This window comes from Halictus rubicundus, chromosome 7 (assembly GCF_050948215.1).
Source record: "Halictus rubicundus isolate RS-2024b chromosome 7, iyHalRubi1_principal, whole genome shotgun sequence".
Lineage (NCBI taxonomy): Eukaryota > Metazoa > Arthropoda > Insecta > Hymenoptera > Halictidae > Halictus > Halictus rubicundus.
This window is the reverse complement of record NC_135155.1, coordinates 9,645,342-9,671,530: the sequence shown is the minus strand read 5'-3', so window position 1 is coordinate 9,671,530 and position 26,189 is coordinate 9,645,342. Positions and strand designations below refer to the sequence as shown.

Sequence of the window (26,189 nt, the reverse complement as noted above, 5' to 3'; positions counted from 1 at the left end):
CACTCGTGGACGTGTTCCTTGATACCGGCAGATGCTTTTCGGTAGGATTTACAGCCAACACAGTACGTGAAGCGCGAGTACCCGGGTACCCAAGCCGGAAAGGGCTTTGCGGCGTACAGGTTCACGGGCGGAGAGTCAGCCTGGCAGCCTCCGAGAGGAAAAGAGTGAGAGAGAGAGAGAGAGAGTGAGAGTGAGAGGGAAAGGGGGTGGCAAGAGGCAACGATAAAACCGGCACCAGAGACGTATTGGACGGGATGTTTTTAAAACTCACTCCTTCGCCGGCTGGCACACCCACACCATTAAGAAGGTGGTTCTGAATCTTTCCGTTGGTTTCCTCGCGTTTTTTTCTCTCCTCTCTTCTCTCGTCTACTCCTTCAGCCGCGTTTCCACGCTGAGGGGGCCCGCGAAGAACGTCTACCCGTTTCTCGGCCTCGCCCCGACAAGAATACACGTTACGCTCGAACAACTAGCTCTGCGTTTCCTTCCACCCCCCGTCTTACCCTCCCTCTTTTTCTCTTCTCTGTATCTCTCTCTCTCTCTCTCTCTCGTGCTCGCTTTCAAGTCTTGCTTTCAATGGACCGCTCAACGTACACCGTTCCAGACGAACACCCCCCGCGCCCCCCTGTGTCGAGAGACCAGGGTGCACGGCACCCTCTCGTCTTCCAGATTTCGGTTCGAGGCTGGTGTTCGGATTTAAATATCTGAGAACGGCGAAGACGGCCTTTTCCGGCGCGTTCAGTCAAACCTGTTCGTTCCCCCGATCCCGCGTCCCTCGTCCTGCTCGTTCGTTCGTAGCCGGCCTTATCTCCCCGAACCGGGAGCACCGTCAATCTCCCATCAGACGGGCTACCAACCGCCACGGTCTTACCGTTAAAAGCCCGCCAGCTCCTCCCACGGTCTACTCTTTTCCGACTGATTTCTTTTCGCCTCTCGTTCCCCTCATTTCCGCTGGAACACCTCGCCAGTTTACTCGCCCCACCCCCCACCCTCCCACCGCTCACCGTACCCCGCTGGCCCTGTGCACACTCCCGCGACTCCCCGGGGACGCCGCCCGAGGAAATTTCAAGGAACCGCGGACGTAATTGGCTATCGATGATTCGCGAGCGAACAGTTTGCCCGTGGGAGCCCCGGATCAAAGAGGCTTCGGTGCCGCCGGCGCGCGGTGTTATTGTTTTGCTTTTTTTTTTTTTCTGTCGGTGTGCCTCGGTGATCGCTGAAACACATTCGAACCAGTAGACGTTGAATGTTGTACCTTTGTTAGTCGTTTTTATTTTACTATTTTAGGAATGTTAGGCGTGAACGTCTGCATTCGTGGACGAAACGGTGGCGCACGTGTGTTTGCGAAATGCAGTTGATTTTTGAATGTAATGAAATATGGGACAATGAATAGAACGCGGTTGGTCAAATTAAAGCGTGAAACGGAAATGAGTAGTAACCAAGAATCTTTTGTGCTACCATTTGCATCATTAGCGTATATGTACGCTCAATTTTCCTGGTCACTGTCACCGGAGCGTATATATATACGCTTAATTTATTTTTTCTTATAATGCTGAAATATGAAGTTCTTTTACTTGTAGTCATTTTTGGACTTAAATGTAATAAAAAAAAGTTTGGTGATAACGGCCTTCTTTTCCTAATTCCGTATGATGCAATTTTCTTCTACAGTATGAGGAAGAGATAGGACCAACAGCCCGGAGCTCGTTATCGATACACATTAATATGAATTTATAAGTATGTCACTAAATTGGTCCCACTACTGCATTAATCCTGCCACAGGAAATAATGATGCTGACGTGGGATGTTGGCCCAGAGACCATTGGGAACATCTGACCGATATAAAATTCCGATTCGCCGGAATCCGCCGAGCGAAAGTTCCCGAAAGGAATTCGAGTTATTCCGAAAAATATTTCCATTATTTTTGATCAGAGTGCTGTTTCATAATTCCGTCTCGTTCGGCACGATCACGCTCGTTTCGTTCACCCATCCTGTTAAGCTACACAACGCTGCCATAAAACGTTTATTAAATCGTTTTTCCGTTGGTGTAAATGCGATTCATTAATAACCGATGCCGCGACATGATAACAATCCTCGAAACAGGGGGAAATATTTAAATTGCCGGCCCCGTGCGGGGGTGGCTATTGAAAGCATTAGGGTCTCTGTATACTTGCCGGGACCGGAGGGTTTTACGTGGGGACTATAGGTCCAAATGCCGTGTTACCGATTATCTGTCGTAAAACGGGCGCCGCCGTCCCGGCGTTAGAGCGATCCCACCGGCCGCCGTTGCCCGTCGGCCGAGCAAGCGGCTGATCATTACCAGATGGCCTTTCGAGACCGCGTTGACAGTTCCCTGCTGTGCGTGGCACAAAAAAAAAAAAGGTTTCTCGGGGCTCTACAGCTCCTTAGGTAAACTATCGGTATCCCTCCTCTACAACATTATGGAAATAGGAACCGTACCTGCCTCTTCGTGAAACAGCATCACACATCCTTATATATTAACCTAAATTGTACATATATTGTAAAAACGAGAATAGTTGTTTTTTTTTAAGGAAGTATCCACGTTAGGAAGGGGATCATGCCTTGTGAATTCGATCATTTTTGGGGGACTATGTCTCGAATTTTGATGACATTGAAATATGTTGTGGTCCAAGTGAAAGTGGAAGAAATCCTCAGGACTCAATCACATGATAATTTGTAGAATAAGAAGAATTAATTCCACATAAATTGCATCGTTTTGTCTTACGACACGAAAAAATGTACATGGAAAACTTCTGAATTCTTGTCCATAATGACTTAAAGATGATTAGATGCAAGGTTCCCGGGCAGGAATGCGATGGCGTATCTATATCTTGTCCAATGAGACGAGACAGTAGACGTAAACATAAGCGCTCGAGTGCGACAGAGTTGAAGTTACCCTTGCAAGACAATTAGCAAAGGACGCACGCTGGGTGCTTCATTGCCTCGGTCTCGTTGGTCAGAGCATAGGTACGAATGCGCGGCCGATTGGATCAGAGTGCAAGGGACAGGCCTCGTTTCACACGTACTTTCGGCTATAGTCGAGATATTGGCTACAGCGGTCACACATACTATGTTGCGTGTTACGTCGAAGCCAAAACACTGGGACTGCGGGCGCGGCTGAGATGGGCATAGGCAGATCTAACGATAGACTCCCCAAAAATGGTGGCACTGAAAGAATGGCGACATTAAAATGGTTTTTTTTGGGTTGCGTCGTAAGACCTTACGTACGACGCGACAAGCACGCGACCAAGGCCAGGTATGAAAATCCTTGTCGACGACCTACCGACCATGGACGTCATAAATCAAAAATCCTTCCGATTGTACCCAGCACTTTCGTAATTTTTAAGCCAGCCGAATGCAGCACATGCGGAACCTTGTACACCGTTAGCGTACTAAGATTTACAACCGTAGATGCTTGCGAACCAAATGTTATACGTATATTTCCACTTTTCCAATTTTCCACTATTTCCACCAGCTTTCGAACACACCTTGCAAACCAATGAATTCTAATCATTTTAAACTTGTTCTCCGGAGTTTTGACTTATATAATCACTTATAAGATATAAGATATAATTTAACTATGCTAAAATTGATTTGTGAAGCTGATTTTCATCGTTCCATCGTTAAATTAGATTATAGTTTGAACCATTACTTCTTAACATTACAACTCAGATGAACAATATTCTTTTCTCTACTTCGAACATGGATTGTGAGGCGGATGCTGTGGTGGCACCGGCGGCCGATGCCACGCGGCCTCTGCCAGTTGGCGGCCGCCGGTGCCGGCGACCCGTGTCGGGCGGCCGAAAACGGATGCCCAACGGCTTGCCCAGCTCTCAGCGGATGCATAGGCATCCCCGGGGTGTAGAGGGGAGTAAACTGTTCGAGAGTTAGGTAGCGAACCCCCGCTGTGTGCGGGTCTTAGCTTTTGTTGCGAGCATCTCGAGCGCCTTCTCAGGTTGCCAGCGACGGTCCCGGCTAATATGAAGCAGGAAAACGCGGTAGTATTCATACTAACGCCGGCTCCGGCAAGTATACAGAGACCCTTATACGGATTTCGACTTTAACGTCGCCACGCCGCTTCGGTCAGTGATTTTTGATGCAATGAAATTTCTCTTTGATACAATTAATCCCGATGATATTGCGCGTATTTCCTTCTCCTCCTCTCTGGCGAAACATATTTTAATTTTCGCCAAGCTAATTGTAACGTTGCCTTTTTGCATGATTCTGTATACATAAACAATCGTTCGTTTAATGGAAATAGAATGCGCGAAAAATCGTTGCAGGTTGTTCGACGATTTTTTTAATTTGACTTGTTTGTCCAGTCGATTTTGAAACATACAAATACTCGGAATAAACGAATGGATAATCAGAATTTAAAATTCCCGCGGAAAGAGTACTTTTATTAGTGCAGTGGTTTGTATATGCGACACACTTTTCAACTTCTGCTTTTCAGAAAAATTCTCGTGTTTGCAGTACAAGTTGACGCCATTAAGTGATGAAATTATTTTCGCTCTGGGGAAAGGGGTCAAAGAAAAATGTTGGTCGCGCCACATTTTCATACGTAATTTTACCACAATTTTTTCGACGCTGCTCCACATTTTCTACATTTTGAAGTATAACTCGAAAAAGTTAAAAAATGGTCTGAAAATTTTGGGAATACCGCGGAGGATCAAACGAATATTATTCTTTTTGATATAATTGTTAGCGTTGCATTAATAATAGTAAGTTTTTATGAATCCAGTTTGCTTGTGCCATTAAAAATAATCATCAATATATTATTTGATGAACCAGATGTTTTTCCTGCTACCAGGCGCAACATTACGCGAGATAACATATGTGTCAGTGTTTTAATAATGAGATACATAGATAATAGTCTTCAGAATGTCACTGCAAAATTTTATCGAAATTGGTCCACCGTCCTTCCAGATATATCCGGTGGCGAATTAGGAAACTTCGTTTTCTGAGAGACGCGTTTAAAGTTTCAATGGTCTGCGACCTTTTTTACGATTTTTGAAATGAAACTTTGGCATATTGTTCCAGAAGGACCGTTCTAACAGAACATTCAATGTTTATAAAATCGATTCTTAAGATTTTACCAAAGGTTGCGACCTGATTATCTCAGTCTCGGCGAGATCGTTCAAAGATTAACCGGCAAGAATATTACCGCGGTGCTCGACATTCGATCAGCGTGTCCACATAATTAAAAGCATCGGGACCGGCTTGGTGCATCGCGTTTGCCCTCCACCCTCCGTTTACACAGGAGAACCACCATCCGGCAAATAGATTTCTAATCGACTTCTCGCGCCGAAAGAAAACTCCCGCTCGCTCGTAAGCAATCGATGCCGTTTCCCCGACTGAGACCCGTTAGCGATCCTATTAAAAGCTGCGGCGACCGGGATCCGCGGTTTCTCCGGGCGTTTCCTGAATTATATACACAGTCATTAACTGGATCGGGAGCAGGATGTTAATAGAACGTCCCGCCCCGGCGCAGCAATAACACCAATCTCGGACGGGACGCGCCGCTCCCCGGGCTTTTTTTTCCCCTCCCACCCTTCTCCGGGGCGAGCGTCTTTAATTAAGATCTTCCGTCGAAATTTCCCCGGCGTATTCGATTTCTGGGGCTCGTCGAAAGCGGTCGCAATTCTCAATAAACCGTGCTGAAAGGAAACTCGTTAAAACCAATCTACCGACGATCAGATCGATCGTTTTGCACCGTCCGATTGCGCGGTTGGAAAGGCCACGGAACCGCTTGGCCAGGGGTTGGAGGACGCTGGTTCAGACCGGGGTGTCGGATACGACACAGAAAAGACGAGTGGATCGAAAAGGGACGCCGAGGTAGCTGCTGTGAAACGAGGAACGCGGAATATCTATCGTCTCGATGGTCCAAAATCGTCGAAGCCCGGAAAAAAGCCGCGTTTTCAACTCCGTTCAAAATCAATGAAATTTAATTACACTCTCCTAAACGTTCGGACGACATTCTAGTGTAAAGATAAGTTACCATGGGTTGTCCAAAATTTTATCACAGAGCTCTGAACACAGAGGCAAGTGCATGTTTCTCCGACATTGTCTGAATTTACTATATATTTTTATAGATGAAAATCTAGCCGAGACTGACTATACAGTGTCAAAGAACGTTGACAAAGAAAGATGTACATCCTCTTTCAGGTATGCCTATTTCCTAATTATGACTCATTGTACGAAAGCCTGTAAAAATTAGAAAAAAATATATGCTGGCATGACTGTGTTACCAGCGGTAGTCACACATGTGCTGAAGACATTTCCAAAAGTTCAGTCGGATTGGTACGGTAGTTGTCGAGATATCTTGGGAACCATATCGCGAAACATAGTTCGCAAAAGAAATCTGTTTAAATTCTCTCTATCGCCAGTCTTTCAAGGGTCACACTGAACGAGCTGTAACATCTGTTATAAAATGTTATGCTCTTAAGGGGGCCGGCAGGCATTTGGCCTTGACTGTCACGCTATGTTATCCTGTGCCTTTTTTCTAGACATTTTACGTCTTAAATAAGTAAGTAATCAATTAAAAATGCATACCGCCGTGTTTGTACATGTCTTTGCTACGTCTGTATAGAGCCTTTCTTTCGATACGAACACTAAATCTCTCGAAATTAAGAGAATCTTTCAGCGGCGGCCATCTTGTGACGTCATACTTGCTTCAGAATTCGAATTTTCTGCCGAATATTACAAATTACTCCACGATGAGGTAGAAATTCGCAATTTGGGCTCCATACAGACGTAGATTGGACTTTTAGGAAACACAATTGACCACTTCTAAACTGCTCATTGCAATATTGAAGGGGCAGTTTGTCTAGATTTTGACCCTTGCATACGTATATGGATTTCAAACCATGCCGGCCCCCTTAAGATATTTTGCTTTTGACTAATGCAGATTTTTCTGCTGAAGGATTGTAAGACTCGTAGTCGCAAGATCTACCGCCTCTCTCTTGGATCTATCGCGTGAATCATCGCGAGCACGGTCGGTCGATCGATCTAATTAAAAAGTTTGGACGTGCAGCCGGACGTCCACCGTCGAGATTCGCAATTGCTCATGACGAGATCGGATCCGGCTCGCCGGAGGAGAGATCGTTCGACTTTGATAAGAAATGGGCCAGCGGGGAGAGAAAACGCAACGGAAGATCCACTCAGAGAGAGAGAGAGAGAGAGAAAGAGAGGGGAGAAAGAGAAAGCGGGAGGGGTGGGGACCGAGGAGGAGGGTCGAGACTGAAATCAGACGGGGAGGAAATGGAGGAAGACGCGGCAAGTTGGCCGGAAATCGGGTAAAAAAGATGGGAGAAGCGGATCGCGCGGCAGATATCAGACGTGGAAAGTGAACGTGGCTGCCAGGACGCGAAGGGTAGATAATTAGAGAAGAAACACACAGACCCGTTCCCTTTCTCTTTAGCAAGTGACAGGGGGTTGGGGGAGTAACGGAGACGGAGCAGCCCCGAGCAGGCGCCGCATCCGACTTTCTCTCCTCGCTCGAGCCCGTATCCTCCTTAATTAAATATAAGCGCCGGCTTACCTCTGCTCCTCAAACCTTACCGCCTGAGCCAGTCGTCTCACCTCCCATAGTCCACCCCTGCAACGCCAACCCCCAACCCTTGACCCTCTTAAAACCCATCCTTTCTCGCGGTGCACGGTATATACTATACTCTCCGGGCTCGCACAAATTCAGCCCGCGTGCACGAACACGAACACGAACACGAACGCTATCGTCTGCATACATCCGCGAGACTCTCCGCGCACAGCTCGGGGAAACACGAAGAGGAGGAGGAGAACCAGGAACAGGGAGTGCGCGCGAGCGTACAGGGTGGATGCGAAATCGTGCCCCGATCGAACAGCCGGCGATTCTCTCAGGCAAAGTCGAAATTCTGGAATCGCTCGATTTCCACTCGATTTTCCTTGTAGACTGCAGGAGTGAATTTCAATGCCATTTGGAAAAGTAAATATTTATACTGGGTGTCGCAGTATCGATTGTACAACCGTGGATACGTAGGCTGATTCTACGCGAGAAAATAAGTCGAAAATACGCAATAGATTTTTTCACTGGAGGCTTTGTTTTCGAGAAAATCGACTTCGAAAGTCTTCATTGGAATACGTGCTGGGACCATGAAGTCTGTTCATGTAGCAATTATTATAAGTAGACTGCGGATTTTATGCATTAGATGTCATTTTAAGTAGGAAAAATATTAGAAAAATTTAAACACACTATTATATTGTTTTCAATCTGCTAAACATTATAAGCAAACATTAACATAACTACACATTATGCAGACATTAGCAGACATTAACAAAACTACTATAAGCAAACTAAACATTACTATTTCACTTCAGTTCGTTGCAATTCAGGTAAAAAGTTTTTATCTCGCATAAAGATCCGCAGTCCAATTATAAGTTACTTCACCGTGAAATTTGTACCGTACACTATAATTTAGTTCGTTAGAAAACGATTAAATGGATATTCAGTGCCACTAATTTTATAACAATCGTTTTCAAGTATAGCAATAGGTCACTGGTAAATACCGGGGCAACGTGTCAATTGTAAAATATAAAACTGTCCATTTCACCATGACGGGTTCAGTCTTGAAGGAATATGAGGGCGATAGGACTGGTTTTATGTTTCCTGTTCGACTATGACTTCCGGTACACCTTGTGTATCGAGTACTATTGCCACGCAGCGACGAAGAGGAGATGAGCAAGCTCGCGAAGGTCACACGCAGAGGGACACACTCCGCCGCCCTTTCGACCTGCGAGATAATGCGTGAGACTGTTGCGAGGGATGGTGACACTAAGGGAGGGAGAAGGGAGGGTTATAATCGTTTTAAACGATCGCGCCAGACCTGATTAAGGATCGTCGATCCTCTTAGCGGTGCCGGCGATGGAGCTACCCGCGGGCTTACGGTGTTAAGTGACATCGCTAGGGTGGGCGCTATTAGTTCGTTTTACTACGCGATCATTAATTTCGGGGGTTTTCTAAATTAACGGAAACCTTGAAGCTGTACTTGCCTTTGTGTAAATAATTGAACGCGCGAATTTTGCGTTCGGCGAAACTTTACAGGAGCCGTTTGAAACTGCATCTAATCTCAACATAGAAATAACAAAATCACACTGCAAATTTTACAATGCATTTATGACAGGAATGAATAGACAAACTAGTTTATGAAAACAAGTGGTAAAGAAGTAATTTTCGAAATTGAATGACATTTTTATTTCGCATAAAAGTCCGCAATCTAAACTAATCGCGAAGCAATGTAACTATAGGCAGAAAATTTATTTTTGTGAAATACATCGGCAGTAAGCGTTCGGATTAAAACGATCTGCATAGTATGCGGAGCCGTGACAACGGTCGAACACCGTTTTCAGTAAACAAAATTGCAATGTTTTGAAACTTTTTAATGCCAGAGTTTCACGTTTCGCGTTGCAATGTAGTCACCGCACGTAAAACTGCCGACTAAATTAATTACTCCACGATCTCGTCGCTTTGCCGCTTTTAATCTACCAGTTTCCGCCAGCAGTGCGTTGTAATCTACTTTCATAAAAATAAGTTTTCCTTAAATTTGCGTAAGCATATATTCGTTTATTGAGGTCTATTTATCATGCTAACAGACATTGGATCCCCTCCGGTATTCATTGTGCTATTGTAGTTAAACCGATTGTCGCTCCTAGCGATGTCTCTTCCGAAATCTGCGTCTGATTTATTTAACGGTTTCGTCGTTGATTCAGTACTGACGACCACTTTAAACACGCGTGGTCCGTGCTTAGTATTCTGTACCGTGTTAGATCGATTACTCGCCGTCAAAGAAATATTATTAATGTTTCTATCTGGATCCAGGTCATTATTCGACGGATCGATTATCAATTTTTCCACGTCTGCTTCGTCATTGGACTTCCTTCTTTGTCTGCTCCAGTTCAAAACGGAGGGCCATCGTTGACTCTCGTTTCTAATTGTTTCCTTGTAATCTCGGTGTAGCCTGTCCAACTGTTTCAACCCTGCGAGACTGTGCCTTGTTTCCTGCTGCTGATACATTTCTTTCCGGCGATCTAAACAAATGGAAATGATTATTTTTATCCATCGCAATTGACGATTTAATCGATTCAACTCTACCCGATTCACAGAATACACTGTTCAACGATAATAATAACCTACCAAGCTAGGGTCAATTAACCCTCCGTATGCCGGAGTCATTCGTCACCCGTAGCGGTGGGGTAATTCAGATATAAGACCACGCTTTTAATTTCGAAGTAAGAAAATCTTCTTCGTCCGAAATACGGCGGAAGCCGGTCCGCAGCTATCGCCTTATATCGAAAGAAAACTGTAGTGAAATATCGACATGGGTCAGAAGTGACTCCGGCATAGGCCTAGAACTAACAGGAGTCCGAGGGTTAATATGAATATGTCCAAACAACACACTGGAATGAATGGAACCTTACAAGTTAACAATACCAAATTTCAGATTACCAGTCTGCGACGGGGGATCGAGAAAGCTCTCGATGGATCTCTTGTTGCTGCTCAGCGAATCATAGATCCTCTTCAATATCCTCTGATAAGCGGTCCTATTCTGAATCCGGCCAGACCCGGCAGTGCTCAAAGCGGCCATCAGGCCAGGGCTGGTCGAGTTCCCGGCGCTGGTCCCATCTGCAGGCACCACGTGGACCAAGTGTTTCTGTCCGAGTTGATCGGTTCCAAGTATCAGCTTCGGCAGCAGCAGCAGTTTCGATCGATTCCTTGCATTCTCGGCCACCGGTGTCGACACGGAATCGTTCCCGGTAGGTCTATCCGGCAATTTCACGCGGGTACGCTCGGAGACTTCGGTGGACGTGGTGTTCCGCGCATTTTCACGATCGGACGCGGTGCTATCGCTTCCGGGGGCGTCGGTCTCGGGTGGGCCGGTGTCGTTGCTCTGCTCTCCGAGCACGCGTCGCTCGGGCAACGAGTCCCTCTCGACGAATCTCCAGAAATTGCTGGACTTCCTCGGCTCTCCGAGGCTGTCATCCTGGTTGTCGAGACCTTGGCGTGCGAGCCTGTCGCTGAGGAACGCCTCCAGTTCGCCCGGAGTGGTCACGTAGACGTGCGACCGCGGCCAGAGGCTTCTCATGAGGTGGCTGCCGTCGATCCTCGGGATCAGCGTTAGCTGAAGGTCCTGCCGTTCCTGCCCGTGAACCGGCAGCCTCTTTATCCGCCTGAGGACCCACTTGAGCACCGGGTGCGTGTGCTCCGTGCACACCTCGCAGTCCACGCATCCCTCCTGGCAGAGCAGCCAGTTGCTGTTCGGCAGGTAATAAACGTCGCCCCGTGACAGAACGGCGCTGCCCCCGTCGTTCGGCCCTGTCGGAAACGGTCCGCCGTAAAGCGGCGCGTCCAACAGACGTTTGTACAGGTTGATGTTGGACGACGGCGGCGGCGAGATCGTCTTGAACACGAATTCACGGAGTATATACTCCCAGTAGGGTGGCGCGTTAGCTGATTGGTTCGCCGGTGCCATCGGAACGTGATGTTTCTGTTGTTGCTGTCTGGAGCCCGCCGCCACGCTCTCCGAAACCACCGCGGAGATTAACGATAGCTGCGATAAGAGAGCCCGTGCTAGCTGCTGTGACGTTAACCGCGGAATTGACAGATAAAAGCCGTTCAAGGCGAGCTGCCCGACCTACGCCATCGGGCGAGCGTGTTCTGACAATGACGCTTTTGTTTTTCTAGGTTGCGGTGTCCTAGCGCCACCCTGCAGACCGTGCACTATACGTAATCACGCCAGCCAGCGCACAAGTTGCACCGTGGCATTGCGTCTTACCATGCGTGAATTGAGATTTTTAGTTCTATTTAACTGGACAAAAGCATTCGCACCTCTCATTTATTGATACTGTGAATTCTCGATATATGTCAGCGTCGTGTATCGTCCAGGAGACATACCCGAGCCCCGTTATATTGACACGTGGTAGTGGGGATAATTCCGAGACGTTCATCGTCCAGGCCTTGCCAACATATATAGAGAAATCACTGTATACCCTTTTATGGCACTGCGCGTTCCCCCCATCTTCCAAGTAATTGATTTGTGCACCTAATCACTTTTGGAATGTATACTATTATTGAGTCGCGAGCTAACAATAAAAGTTGCGCGGTGATTGCGTCTTCTATAAAGACAATTTTATTTGTATTCAACTGCACGGAAGTTTCCTTTGTACATATAATTTGTGACTTAAATCCGAACCATTCATTGAATCTTGTTCGTATAAAATTATTCTCGGAATGTAAAATAAATGTCCAAAAATTCTTTCTCCAAAGCTGGGACAAATTTTTGTTCTACGTTCTCGAGCATCATCGTTGTTTTTAAATTGGATCACATATTTTTTAATGTCTCCGATTGTATCTGGACTCAAGCCGAGTTTTATAATCATGATTGTTCAAGATTCCGCAAGGTGACGGATATAAAAGATTTTGAAGGATTGCAATGAATTTTTCACAATTAAAATAGACATAATTTCTGTAGAGGAAACCAATCCTCGGAAACTCACACGTTATTGAATTCTGTATTATCTAATTCTTTTCACTAATAAAAATTTTACTTTTTTTCTAATACTTTTTGGCATTCTTCTTAATTTTATTTTGTTCGATCATACGAACCATCGAGGTTTCAACTAATCCAGATAAATGTCGGTTGTTTGCGACAGTTAATCGGTATAAAGGATCTTCGTAAACATTTCAAGAACCGGAACCAACATTACAACACTTCCTAAGCTCCGTTGCATTTTCTTTTGACACGAAGAGGGTTCGTATATACAGCGGCGCAAAAATTGTGGCAACTCTAGCGAAAATTTCGAGGAAAAGTTATCGACGCATTGATTTTTACTCACCACCGCCACTGAAACAAAATTCCACTTTGACGGATTCATATTTCCCACGGTCGGAGCGTACTGACATTGACAACGGACCGTACGAGAAAGAATTATAGGGAACCGGAAGCACGCAGGGGATGGAGGACGGTGTAACGCGTCTCGCACCTGACAGTCGACTGAATCATGCAAAAGATGAGCTGCTCCTGCTATCGGACACCCGTTTGAGATCCTACTACGGATATCGGGATACCGTCAAGAATGCTGACATTACTCACGGTTAAACATTCGGTTCGAGATCAAACAGCGTAACTCAAACACCATCCAGCTCGGGTGTACCGAGCGTAATTCTAGAACGCGTTGGCGCTCGCGAACGCAAGCTTACACTACAGAAAAAAGAAAAAAGAAAAAAAAATTACGGAACAGTAGTCGACGTGTATTGACAGCGTCATTCATTCAACAGCCAGTAACCTCTCCGTTGAAACCAATTTTTTTCACCATTAAATTGCCGCCAGTTAAACCTGCTTTACAAGACGATTTAATTGTTCCCTCGAAAACGATTTTCGAGTGGGTAGATAAACGTTGCCGGCGAATCGAAACCGTGCCGACCAATAAAATGGGGCTGCAGCATTTTCAATTCCGTTTCCGCAATTATCGCTCGTTCAGTATAATTAATTAACGAGTTTGTCAGCCGGCGTATAACTTTTCGTTCGCGTCGCGTCGCCGCTGGACTGCGAATTATTCAAATGAAGAAACTACAGATTGCGTGTCGTCGAGTACACTTGATTGTGTAGAGAATGAAAATTGATTTATGGAAATAGTTGAACGACGCAAGTGTCAACTTAATTCTTTATTGAAAACGGTTTTATATTTGTTTATTGTATAAGAAAAAAGTTCGAATTGTGAGAACGCGTTATTGTTTAGAAACCTTTCGGTTTTCTTTGTCCTTGGCTTCGTTTAACTGTTTTCGAGAAGAACACGTAGGAGTTTATTTCTATTGTTCCCTTGTGTAGTTAGCAAATATGAAATTGTTCGAAATCGTAAGATAAACGAAGCAATCGAAAACGAGGATGCGCTATGTAATTCCGAGATTAGCGAAAGTATGTGAGCTGAATGAATCATTAGCCGCATTAGTGGTATGAATATTAACGATCGTCGGGAGTGTTGATCATTTTGAAGCATACATCGTGAACGATCGACAACGCCATAGACCCGTAAAATATGTACGCTGCAACCTAATCTACATTTTGATTGTGAATTTGTTTCTATTCACCGATAGAAGCCGGCCGTCACGTACAGTCAGATAGACGGCTTTACTATGCAAAGAGCGGAACACGATGAATTATTGTTTCATTAATATGACACGCTGGTAGTGTAACGCAGAACAGAAAGTTATCGGGAACACGAGCGTTAATGTCGAGGTCAACTGGCATTACTATACTGGGAATCTTTATGCAAAATTCTATTTCCATAACTCAATTTATAAAAATATGAACGTGACAAAAAATTACTTTGTTGATTGGAAAATTTCTTCTAGGAAAAATAAAAGTAAGTCGCTAATATCCCATATCGGCAGTTAATACGAAGTAAAATAATGAATTAATAAGAAAAAAAATAACATTATTTTTGTTAATAGTTGCGGTTCATTATGTTCTTCATATTCACAGATAGCGTAAATGCATAGAAAGACTATAGCTTATTTCTCACGATTTTCTATGCGAAACTATTATCTATATCTACACTATATCTATACTATTAAAATACGTGAATCTGTAAAAATTAAAATGTAAGTACTATTTACTTAGAGTCGAATAAAATAATGAATGCTGGGACGAGCTTTAATATTGTTGGTGCTGGAGGAATTGTACAAACATAAACAGTCTACCTCTTTCAAAACAACATGCAACTTCGCAAAAAAAAATAAGATATTTAGAATGATGCAATGACAGTCAGTTCGAGCATTGTGATTGTAATTACTAAAAATAATAGAAACAGTTGGTTACAATGTTTGACGATATTTTTTTGTTTTATATTTTAAATCTCTTTTCTGGTGGAATTTCGATTACGAGGAAGGGTATGAATTATAATAGCAGAACAAGCAACGCGTTATTTTGAACAATTTGAAATTAAAGATAATGCTAGCGCCACACTGTTAGGTGACACCACTTGCCAGTAATAGACGTGGCGCTATCTATTAGCCAACAGAACAATCTAAAGAGGAATGAAACGTCTGTTGAGAAAACAGAACAATCTGCTATAGCCAGAAAGAATATGAGAGTCTACTATTAGCCATTTTTACTCAAAAAATTAGGTGGTAAGATAGCCAAGAGGGTATTCGACAGCATCATTGGTAAGAGGAATTCTTACAATCGTTAAACAAGCAGAGACAATAAATTTATCACTGTACACTTAATAAGTGTCACTTATCCATGGTGCAAAAGTTATTCTGTACCTTGAGTTCTATCATCTATCTTTACTAAAAAATTAGGTGACAAGATGGCCAAGGCAGTGCTTGTCGACATCATTGACGAAAGGAATTGTTATAAACATTAAACATCCAGAAACAATCAATTTATCAGTGAATTGTGCACGATAAAATAATGTGTACGAATATTCATGATTTAAAAGTTATTCTCTATCTCGAGTTCTATAATTTATTTTTACTAAATAATTAGTTGGCAAGATGGTCAAGGGAGTGCTTGTCGAGATCATTGGTGAGAGGAATTGTTATAAACATTAAACAGCCAGACATAATAAATTTTACAGTGAATAGCGTACCATAAATTAATGCGTGCGAAGATTCATGGCTTAAAAGTTATTCTATACCTTGGTTTCTATAATTTATTTTTACTAAATAATTAGTTGGCAAGATGGTCAAGGGATTGCTTGTTGATACCATTACCAAAAGAAATACCCGCAAAACATGCCCGTAGCATGTGGAAAACATGCGCAAAACAACCACAAAACATGAGGAAAACATTTCCAAAAGATGCCAAAAACATGCGCGAAACACGCGCAAAATATGTTCAGAACACCCGCAAAACATGCCCAACCTACATGCGGTAGGTAAGAGCGCATCGGCTGTAGGTAAGGGTAACGAATGTGTGTAAGTAGGGGAGCGCAGCGACTGTAGGTAAGGTAGAGAGCGCAGCGACTGTAGGTAAGAGCGCGGCGACTAAATTTTTTTTTAAATTTTGAATTAAAATTTTGTTCGTTAATTTTGAATTAACAAATTATAAATTTTTTCTGTGCTCACCGTTCAGCGTACGACACTCACTCTTTTCATTAAAAACAAAAGGATACTTATGAAAAATTAAAAGCCTTGCATATCTAACAGTAAATAAACCCAACGCTACAATCGGCAGGAAAGGACAATCGATGTTGAGACTTAGGTCACAACTGTGTCCGTAGAAATGAATAATTGATGAAAAGGTAAAATTGTTGCACCGATCGTCGCCAGATGTACTTCAATGGTGCCACTGTCTTTAGAAACTACAATTTCAGTAGAGTAATAGCGGATTTCCCTGTAATTTGGAAATCCGGACGCGTCTCCATACGTTCGTCATTTCACTGTCGCTCAATCGTGGGCTGACCGGGGAAACATTTATGCCGAGAACCTGTGTAGCAAGGTACGTACACAAGAACACAACTTTGCGTTCGCAACGTAACAACATAACATTGTAAATTATTGTTAAATTTTTTATTTTATAGATGAATGCATTGTACGCATTGAAAACAGCACATCAAAATGCACATTGCTAGATTTTCATTGCATCATGAAATCAAGTATTATATATAGCGATTTTCTTATTTCGAAATAAAAAGCGTCGTCTTATATCGGAAAAAAATTGTACATATTGACGGTCGCTTAAGTTTATACCCACAGCGACCGGTCACGAATGACTCTGGCATAGCATACGGAGGGTTAAGGGTCAAGCTGGACGAGGTAGTGAAAAACCGACCCTCGAAACAATAGCTTCATCGCTTTACTTGCGGCTGACAGTCTGCATAACCCAACATTTGGTGTGCAGATGGTCAGCACGTTTTATAACACGGGCCTCTAGGACTGTTTTTGTGAAAATCACCTTAACTATGTCTTTCGCAATTGCTCATTATTAGAGCTTTAGTTCGCGCACTCAACAGTTAACCGTAATGTCATAAAGCCTTGACTTACAAAGGTTGCGTGGCGGGCCCATCCGAAGGTCCCCGGTCGGTGGGCCTCGGGCGACCGGGGGTCAGGGTATTCTCACTAATTTCCCATACTTTGAAATTCATGAGTTTGATAGCTTCCCTTGTTAGTCAAGGTTTTTGTAATACATAGAATTTATGGCAGTCACCGGTTCACTTGTGATTATTCGCGTGCATGTATAAGCACGATGATTAAATAACAACTGGCAAACTGAACAAACTGGCCCTTCACTTCTGACTGAAACATGACTGTGAGAATATCAAGTGTTGTACAGTATTGGAGTCATTATATGTTTCATGTTTGTCTGACATTTTCTCGAGTTCGCTAATCAAATCGATTGATTCCGAGAACGGAGCTCTGTATTTCAACAAATTGCGGTCATTTTCGAAGGACAGACGAGCCATCAGAAAAAATTCAGATAGAATGATAGCATGAATACAATATGCCACCGAGGTGTAGTCAGATGATACAACAGAATATTGGAGCAGACATTGTTTAGCATCGGTTGTAATGGAAGTATTTCAAGGAAACTACAAAATCTATCATTCTGTGATGTGTCTTTCTGGACTGTGGCCCTACGATAACTCTATTTTGACAAGGATTCATAGAATCGCGTTTACTCTGTTTTTATTGGGATGTATGGTGACCCAGGTGATGAGATTCAATTCACTGTAGGATGTTTAATTAGAATTAGTTTGATTAGATCTACGTAAGGTTCCCTTCGAGCGTTAAGCGATTTTTCTAAATCACTTCTAAATTCGAATTAACGAATTAACTTTCTAGTTACCTAATTTTCCAATCAACTAATCTAAGAGCAGCCGAGTCTATCCTTTTTTCAAAGAATTAGATCGCCTGCATTCTTCTGTGAAAAGTGTATAAAATACTTTTCAGGTGATGACGATAAAAAATATAAAAATGTCTCTGAATGAAACGATTGGAATGATATCGTTCGGTGCTCAATTGTTATTATATTTTATACGATATTTTACGACTATCCTGACTTTTCCAACGGTGAGTTAGAGAATACTTTTAATAATCATGATTATCTAATTCTTTTCATATGACTTCAGACGAAATACGTGCTTGACAATATGCAAAACGATTTTATTATGTTGAAAGATCCTATAGAAGCGGAGATGTTGTTGAAAGATTCTATTTTGGCAAAACGCATCCTGTTGGTATACATCGGTAAAGACATTCGACAAACAGTTTACACAGACTTATTAAGTCTGTGCAGTTCAATAAACGCTAAATAAATAAATACCCAACCACATTACTTCGATCGATTGACTAACGAAATCATTTTAATTTAAGAACTACTTTATTCCGAATTTTAGGTCTGACGTGTACAGGATCATTGTGTGTAATGGGAACATTAGGAATATCCACATTCTTGCAATCGGACATTCAGATTCGATTTCTGTATCTTTTGGGATTTTTTTACGACGAGAAAAATTTGCGGACTAATCTCACTTGCTGGCATATCATAATTTCAACAATGCATGGTTTGTTAACGATGATTTGTTCGGAAGGAACCGTCACTGTTTTAGGCACTCATTTGAGTGGATTGTTAGAAGTTAGTAGGTAAAATCATTTTCCCAAACTTACCATCTGTCGCTGTAATTGTTAATTTCATAATTATTGACATTACGAAAACGATTTTGTGAAAGTCATACTACAATACGCTGGAATCAGCTCTAATGTTTATAAACATTATTATAACAAAGTTATTATAATAACTTCGATATTACATGTAGACTGTGGATTATATGCATTTATAACAAAAATAGTTAGGTGGAAATATAAAATAGTGAAAGAATCCAAAGAGTTTAAGAACATCGAAATGTTATCATTAGACTCCGGATTTTATGCATTTATGACAAAAATGAGTAGGTGCAATTGAAAACAGTGAAAACATTAAAAGACTTTAAGAGTATTGATGTATTATTTTCACTACATTCGAATTATCAGTTAGAAATATAAATTTATATTTAGCTTGTGTGTTGCAATTCCGGCTCAAACTTTTTATTTTGCATAAAGATCCGCAGTCTAGTTATGATCAACTTATTAAAATTATTAGAGGAAGAAACAAATATTTACAATTTGGGTCCAGTATCTTGCAATCGATGTAATTAATTTTTATTTAAACATCCGCAGTCTAGTTATATGTCTAACATATTGACTCCAGTCATTCCAGTATTTATTATATAACACACTAAAAAAGTGGACAATAAACCTTTGTTAGACATCTCTTCTTCCTCTAGCTATCGAATGCGAAACGCAATCGACAAAGTTGCAACTTCAAGGATGTTGAGGAGGATAGATATACAACCAGCTGTGGATTTACATCGTCGAGCTATTCAGTTAGTATCGTATTTATCCAAATATTATTAAAATGCTGTATTATCGGTCTATATTTTATTATAATTGCATACTTTATTTATTTTGCATCTTTCAATAATCAACATACCATTACGAATGCGTAAACAAAGGTATAGTAAAAAATACGCGGACGACATGATGATACCGTCTATGATTATGATGATAGTGGTTGTTTCGTCGTTCGGTGTAAATATATACCGAGTGAGTATCACAAAAATTAAATAAATAGAACTCGAGAATCAGTCACGACAAATATTAACAATTCTATTGAAAAAAAAGCATAATCAGACTGTTTTTTGTATGCCGCAGCTTTATATCAGTATTACAGAAGTGAAAGAAATTGATGCAGTGATTCTTGCTCTGCAATTCGTTGTAGCATACATGGCATTCATAATCGGTAACAATTATAGCGGGCAGATTGTGGTGGACAATAGCATTAAGATGTTCGAGGAAATGTAAGTTGCATTTTTTCGGGAAGGTGTAGCTCACTTATTTACAATGTTAAATCAATTGAATGGAACAGAATTATTAAAAAATTAATTTTAAATTGAATTTAAATAGTTAACACTCGTTTGGCGACGCTCAGGTTTGCAAATCTGGACGTAGAATATTTGTTTCTTTGTTATTTGAAATTGTTTATCATTCTTTAAATGTTAGAGCTTGCCATTAAAGCTTTTAGTTTTGGAGAACAACCATATGTTGGGATCCGGAGGTATACAACTAACTCAACGAAAAACGTACTTAATCAAGAAAATCAAGCCTCTGTGATCATAATTAGACTGCAGATTTTTATGCAAAATAAACATTTTCTGAGTCAATTATAGAAAACAGAAATTGTATGAAAGTGAACTGTTTCTTTTAATAATTTCGATTTAATGTTTTAGACAAATTACGTATGACAATATTCATAAATTCTTCTAATGTCCTCACCGTTTTGTATTTTTCCCAATTCATTAATTATTACAAATGCATAAATTTCAACTCAGTCTAGTTCAACTATTCATGTATATACGCATCTATACAGGATGAGTTAAAGGTGTAGGATGTATTTAACTGTACCACTTTACGCATAAACTATTTATTGTATAACAAAATATTTTTAATGAAAGTTGTTTGATACTGAGCATACAATATGATCGAATATTTTATACCAGAACTCGTATCTATTTATCCGACAGTCTGCCATTCGAGTGTTAAACAAAAATCCACTACTAATATTATAAAATAGATTATATTAAAAAAAATATATTATAAGAAAATAATGCACCGACGATGTTGATTGAACCAGATACAATTCGTTATGGTACCGTATACCAATAAAGATGCAGAAAACGGTACTATTCGCATTCATGAACGCTCAGAGTTTAGTAGCATTTAATTTGGCTGGCTTGTTTATTCTATGTTTGGAAGGATTGGCGATGGTAAAAATCGACTGTATTTATATTCGCTATTATTTATATTCTCAGTTTCACATCTAACAAATTCTTGTTTCAGATGATAAGCTCATCTTTCTCGTATTTTACTCTGCTTTGTTCGGTACAGTAGAACATTAAGAAATCATTGTTGTAAAGATTGTTTAGAGTTCTAACAACACTTCCTGCATCTGAATAAACACGGATAATGGAACAATTGCTTTTTATAATTTTTTAATTTTTTAATCATTTTCATTTTTCAATTTGAGTACGATTTAGGTGTCCAGTTTAACAATTTTCCCCTACACAAGGAATTCTAGTATATATAATAATAAATAAATAAATAGTTTAAACAATATCGCAGGATAAAACTGTAATCTTAAAAGTAATTACAAGATCTAACTCCTAGTTTATAAGAATTAATGCTACCAAAAAATAAGGGTCTCGCATTTTGTTATTTCAGAGCAGTCTCTCGAGTGCCTGCGAACGATAGGTACTTGAGCGTCCAGACCGCTCAAATGTACAGGGTGTCCGACTACAGGTGGGAGCAAGGCATGGACTTGACCATGACTGTCACGCTATGATCTCGAACGGTCAGTAGAGAAAACTGATTGTGGAACGGTTAAAATTATCTGTGTCGTACTACCACAGACGAGGAATATAGGAAATATAGGAATAGACCAATCACCATATGGGATTTCGTGTCCCACGATCTGAAATACCGACATCGTTAACAATAATTAGATTTCTCACGCCCTCTACGCTGACGAACGATAAATATTGCAACTGGATCCATGAGAAGCTTAGACCATATACCTATAATAAATGGAAGGACCTCCGATCGAAAGAATACCAATTTTAGGCAAAAAATATCAATTTTAAGAAAAGGAACTTTTGAAAACTTCAGAAGCAAATTTCAATTAGAAATCCAGGAAAAAAGGTGACGATGTTCATTGAATGACAAGTTAATCCGAAACAAAAACTGTGTTTTTCGGTTAGTAATTCAAAGCAGCTTACCAAGAAGCTGAAGGTGGACCAGGGGAAAACAAGGAAAGCATTGAAGGACCATCTTGGCCCATCCCGAGCTAGCCTAAAGTAAATTCAGACACAATTCAATTAAATAAACAAGTTTTTATAATTAGTAAGTCTTAAATTCTATTTTACAATGTTATCGCAAATAATAAATAAGCAGCTATTAGCTCGATATTACTCTCTATTTGTAAGATTACTAGAAGTTCTTACAAATAGAGAATAATATCGATTGCCCAGGTCTCACCACGAGGAGGTTGCTGCACAAGAGACCCGAAAGGAAGCCAGAAGGAATTCGATACGCTTCCTTCTGACTCCCTTTCTTACAATGACGATTTACAATCTTACAAACTAAATTTCGCAGCGCATGTCGAGTAAATATTGCGGAAAAAAATGTGTGAGTCGGAGAAGAAGTCTCCAATTCACGGGAGATCAAAAACGAATCAGGCAGAAGGCTCTGATTCTTTCAAAGAGAGAAACAAAAACGAACCAGAACAGAAGGCTCTGGATCGAGGGTGACGCGACGCGTACAATGCTTGCAGCCCAACTCCAGCCAGCATCGATACCCGACGTGTCCTCACGAAGAGCGATGGTCGAGAGAAGCGTTCAAACGATACCCTAAGTTTCCCCCACCCACCTGTCGCCAGGCAACGACTAGCGTTGAGGCGACTCGGGTGGACTTACGGCAGGGAGGATTTTACACGAGTGAACAGGTCTCTCGAACATCCCTCTCAATGGATCTACGCCGAGCACCGGTACCAACCGGTCTGGTACATACAAGCAAGGTCCGACACAGCATAAGGCTGTGTCGGAATCAAAAATCGAACCGAGCAAACTGAAGTTACGGCAATAATTACTCGACATTTATACAATACTGATAAACAAGCTTAATAACTAACGCACGCAATCGAATCGAGCAATTATTGTGAGCCAAAAAAAAACTAAATCTGACAAGTCTCTGAACAATTCCAGAGAAAATAAAAATGGAGCAGAAGGCTCAGATTTACGAGAAAGAAAAATGAAAGAAGCGAACCAGAGTAGTAGCCTCTGGTTCGAGAGTGACGCTACCAACTGGTCACAGCAGAAGGCTGTGACCCAAATCAACAAGCGAAACTAACAAAATAAATCGAACACAATAATTGCTCGACAACTAATACTAACTTATTAATAACGAGGAGTCTTCATACGATTCCTTTTTTTCGTTCGACGATGAACAGGCTGAACTGTTGTAATTCAACTAAAACAGACTAATAATAATTAGACACAAAATGAAGGAACACCGAAGTATTCGATGAAGAAATGATGACCCCGTACACGAGTACGGCCTACCTAATATGCACAAGAGTGCCAATCTACCAGCTCACGAGAGCCAAACTAACCCCGTACACGAGTACGGCCTACCTAACATGCACAAGAGTGCAAATCTACCAGCTCACGAGAGCCAAACCTAACACCAGCTCACGAGAGCCAAACTAACCCCGTACACGAGTACGGCCTACCTAACATGCACAAGAGTGCAAATCTAACAGGCTCACGAGAGCCAAACAAACCCCGTACACAAGTACGGCCTACCCGACAAGAAACTAAGAGTAGATGAAGTCAGAACTTCACTCTACTGAGGTGGCGCTTCGGGGCGCCCCGGGTTCGCCAATACCCGTACTCACCCACAGCAGTGAGTCCCTGAGGGACCTCCGTTCGGAGGAATACCAATTTAAAACCAGACATATAAATTTTAGAATAAGAACTTTTGAAAGTTCAGAAATAAATTTCAATTGGAAAGATGAACAATTCCAATCGAAAATAAATCAAACGAAATTGGGACGCAACGACATAAAGGCTAGGGTCATAGCAATTTTAAGAAACGGAACTTTTAAAAAGTTCAGAATCAAATTTCAATTAGAAATCCAGAAAAAATGTACGATGTATATTGAATAAAAAAGTATTCCGAAACAAGAAGTGTGTGTTTCGGTTAATAATTAAAAGGAGCTGCCAAGAAGGCGTAGGTGGGCCAAGGGTAAACAAGGAAAGCGAGAAGGAAGGCAGGAAGGACCCTTGACCCATCCCATGCAAGTTTAAAATAAATTCAGACACAATTCAATTAAATACACAAGTTTTTATTATCAGTACGTCTTGAATTTTATTTCACAATGTTATCGCAAATTACAAATGAGCAGCTATTAGCTCGATTTTATTCATTATTTGTAAGATAATAGAAGATCTAACAAATAGAGAATATTATCGATTGCCCGGGTCTCACCACGAGGAGGTTGCTGCACAAGAGACCCGAAAGGAAGCCAGAAGGAATTCAATACGCTTCCTTCTGACTCCCTTTCTTACAACGACGCTTTCGAGTTTTACAAACTAAATTTCGCAGCGTATGTCGAGTAATTATTGCGGAGAAAAAGGTGTGAGTCGGAGAAGAAGTCTCCGATTCACGGGAGATGAAAAACGAATCAGGCAGAAGGCTCTGATTCTTTCAAAGAGAGAAACGAAACCGAACCAGAGCAGAAGGCTCTGGATCGACGGTGACGCGACGCGTACAATGCTTGCAGAACCAACTCCAGCCAGCACCGATACCCGACGTGTCCTCACGAAGAGCGATGGTCGAGAGAAGCGTTCAAACGATACCCTAAGTTTCCCCCACCCACCTGTCGCCAGGCAACGACTAGCGTTGAGGCGACTCGGGTGGACTTACGGCAGGGAGGATTTTACACGAGTGAACAGGTCTCTCGAACATCCCTCTCAATGGATCTACGCCGAGCACCGGTACCAACTGGTCTGGTACATACAAGCAAGGTCCGACACAGCAGAAGGCTGTGTCGGAGTCAAAAATCGAACCGAGCAAAGTGAAGTTACGGCAATAATTACTCGACATTTATACAATACTGATAAACAAGCTTAATAACTAACGCACGCAATCGAATCGAGCAATTATTGTGAGCCAAAAAAAAACTAAATCTGACAAGTCTCTGAACAATTCCAGAGAAAATAAAAATGGAGCAGAAGGCTCAGATTTACGAGAAAAAAAAAATGAAAGAAGCGAACCAGAGTAGTAGCCTCTGGTTCGAGAGTGACGCTACCAACTGGTCACAGCAGAAGGCTGTGACCCAAATCAACAAGCGAAACTAACAAAATAAATCGAACACAATAATTGCTCGACAACTAATACTAACTTATTAATAACGAGGAGTCTTCATACGATTCCTTTTTTTCGTTCGACGATGAACAGGCTGAACTGTTGTAATTCAACTAAAACAGACTAATAATAATTAGACACAAAATGAAGGAACACCGAAGTATTCGATGAAGAAATGATGACCCCGTACACGAGTACGGCCTACCTAATATGCACAAGAGTGCCAATCTACCAGCTCACGAGAGCCAAACTAACCCCGTACACGAGTACGGCCTACCTAACATGCACAAGAGTGCAAATCTACCAGCTCACGAGAGCCAAACCTAACACCAGCTCACGAGAGCCAAGCTAACCCCGTACACGAGTACGGCCTACCTACATGCACAAGAGTGCAAATCTAACCGGCTCACGAGAGCCAAACTAACCCCGTACACGAGTACGGCCTACCTAACATGCACAAGAGTGCAAATCTAACAGGCTCACGAGAGCCAAACAAACCCCGTACACAAGTACGGCCTACCCGACAAGAAACTAAGAGTAGATGAAGTCAGAACTTCACTCTACTGAGGTGGCGCTTCGGGGCGCCCCGGGTTCGCCAATACCCGTACTCACCCACAGCAGTGAGTCCCTGAGGGACCTCCGTTCGGAGGAATACCAATTTAAAACCAGACATATAAATTTTAGAATAAGAACTTTTGAAAGTTCAGAAATAAATTTCAATTGGAAAGATGAACAATTCCAATCGAAAATAAATCAAACGAAATTGGGACGCAACGACATAAAGGCTAGGGTCATAGCAATTTTAAGAAACGGAACTTTTAAAAAGTTCAGAATCAAATTTCAATTAGAAATCCAGAAAAAATGTACGATGTATATTGAATAAAAAAGTATTCCGAAACAAGAAGTGTGTGTTTCGGTTAATAATTAAAAGGAGCTGCCAAGAAGGCGTAGGTGGGCCAAGGGTAAACAAGGAAAGCGAGAAGGAAGGCAGGAAGGACCCTTGACCCATCCCATGCAAGTTTAAAATAAATTCAGACACAATTCAATTAAATACACAAGTTTTTATTATCAGTACGTCTTAAATTTTATTTCACAATGTTATCGCAAATTATAAATGAGCAGCCATTAGCTCGATATTATTCTTTATTTGCAAGATAATAGAAGATCTAACAAATAGAGAATA

At 41.7% G+C, this 26,189-nt stretch overlaps 3 protein-coding genes across 5 annotated transcripts in view; 2 read left to right on the top strand and 1 right to left on the bottom strand.

Annotated features, from left to right (window-relative positions):
* LOC143355901 (uncharacterized) overlaps positions 1 to 26,189 on the top strand; it is a 279,512-nt gene that overhangs the window by 127,783 nt on the left and 125,540 nt on the right. The window lies entirely within an intron of this gene.
* LOC143356004 (uncharacterized) lies at positions 9,230 to 17,278 on the bottom strand. The gene is made up of 3 exons (XM_076791307.1): positions 17,033 to 17,278; positions 10,493 to 11,594; positions 9,230 to 10,074 (listed from the first exon to the last, which is right to left on the bottom strand). The coding sequence occupies exons 2-3, from the start codon at positions 11,514 to 11,516 to the stop codon at positions 9,611 to 9,613; spliced, it is 1,488 nt and encodes a 495-aa protein (XP_076647422.1). The 5' UTR covers positions 11,517 to 11,594; positions 17,033 to 17,278; the 3' UTR covers positions 9,230 to 9,610.
* Positions 17,506 to 21,377, top strand: LOC143355395 (uncharacterized). Of its 3 annotated transcripts, XR_013082499.1 has the most exons (10): positions 17,508 to 17,698; positions 17,939 to 18,058; positions 18,118 to 18,235; positions 18,385 to 18,631; positions 19,312 to 19,410; positions 19,540 to 19,630; positions 19,739 to 19,884; positions 20,718 to 20,850; positions 20,924 to 21,226; positions 21,282 to 21,377. XR_013082499.1 is itself a non-coding variant. In XM_076790173.1 (9 exons), exons 1-9 carry the CDS (start codon positions 17,558 to 17,560, stop codon positions 20,972 to 20,974), a joined length of 1,146 nt encoding a protein of 381 aa, XP_076646288.1. In that variant the 5' UTR covers positions 17,508 to 17,557; the 3' UTR covers positions 20,975 to 21,282. The 3 variants fall into 3 exon arrangements, 2 of the variants coding, with proteins under 2 accessions (XP_076646289.1, XP_076646288.1); XM_076790173.1 differs by having other exon boundaries at positions 20,924 to 21,282; XM_076790174.1 differs by lacking the exons at positions 20,718 to 20,850; positions 20,924 to 21,226; positions 21,282 to 21,377 and adding an exon at positions 19,991 to 20,061 and having other exon boundaries at positions 17,506 to 17,698.

Bases quoted from the DNA above. Each gene is read 5' to 3' on its own strand.
- LOC143355395 (XM_076790173.1), top strand. From the start codon at position 17,558: ATGGAAGTATTTCAAGGAAACTACAAAATCTATCATTCTGTGATGTGT. The intron at 17,699-17,938 runs GTGATGAGATTC...AATACTTTTCAG, and splicing joins TGGGATGTATGGTGACCCAG to GTGATGACGATAAAAAATAT. The intron at 19,411-19,539 runs GTTAGTATCGTA...GCGTAAACAAAG, and splicing joins TTACATCGTCGAGCTATTCA to GTATAGTAAAAAATACGCGG.
- LOC143356004 (XM_076791307.1), bottom strand. From the start codon at position 11,516: ATGGCACCGGCGAACCAATCAGCTAACGCGCCACCCTACTGGGAGTAT. The intron at 10,075-10,492 runs GTAATCTGAAAT...CCATTTGTTTAG, and splicing joins CGATCCCCCGTCGCAGACTG to ATCGCCGGAAAGAAATGTAT.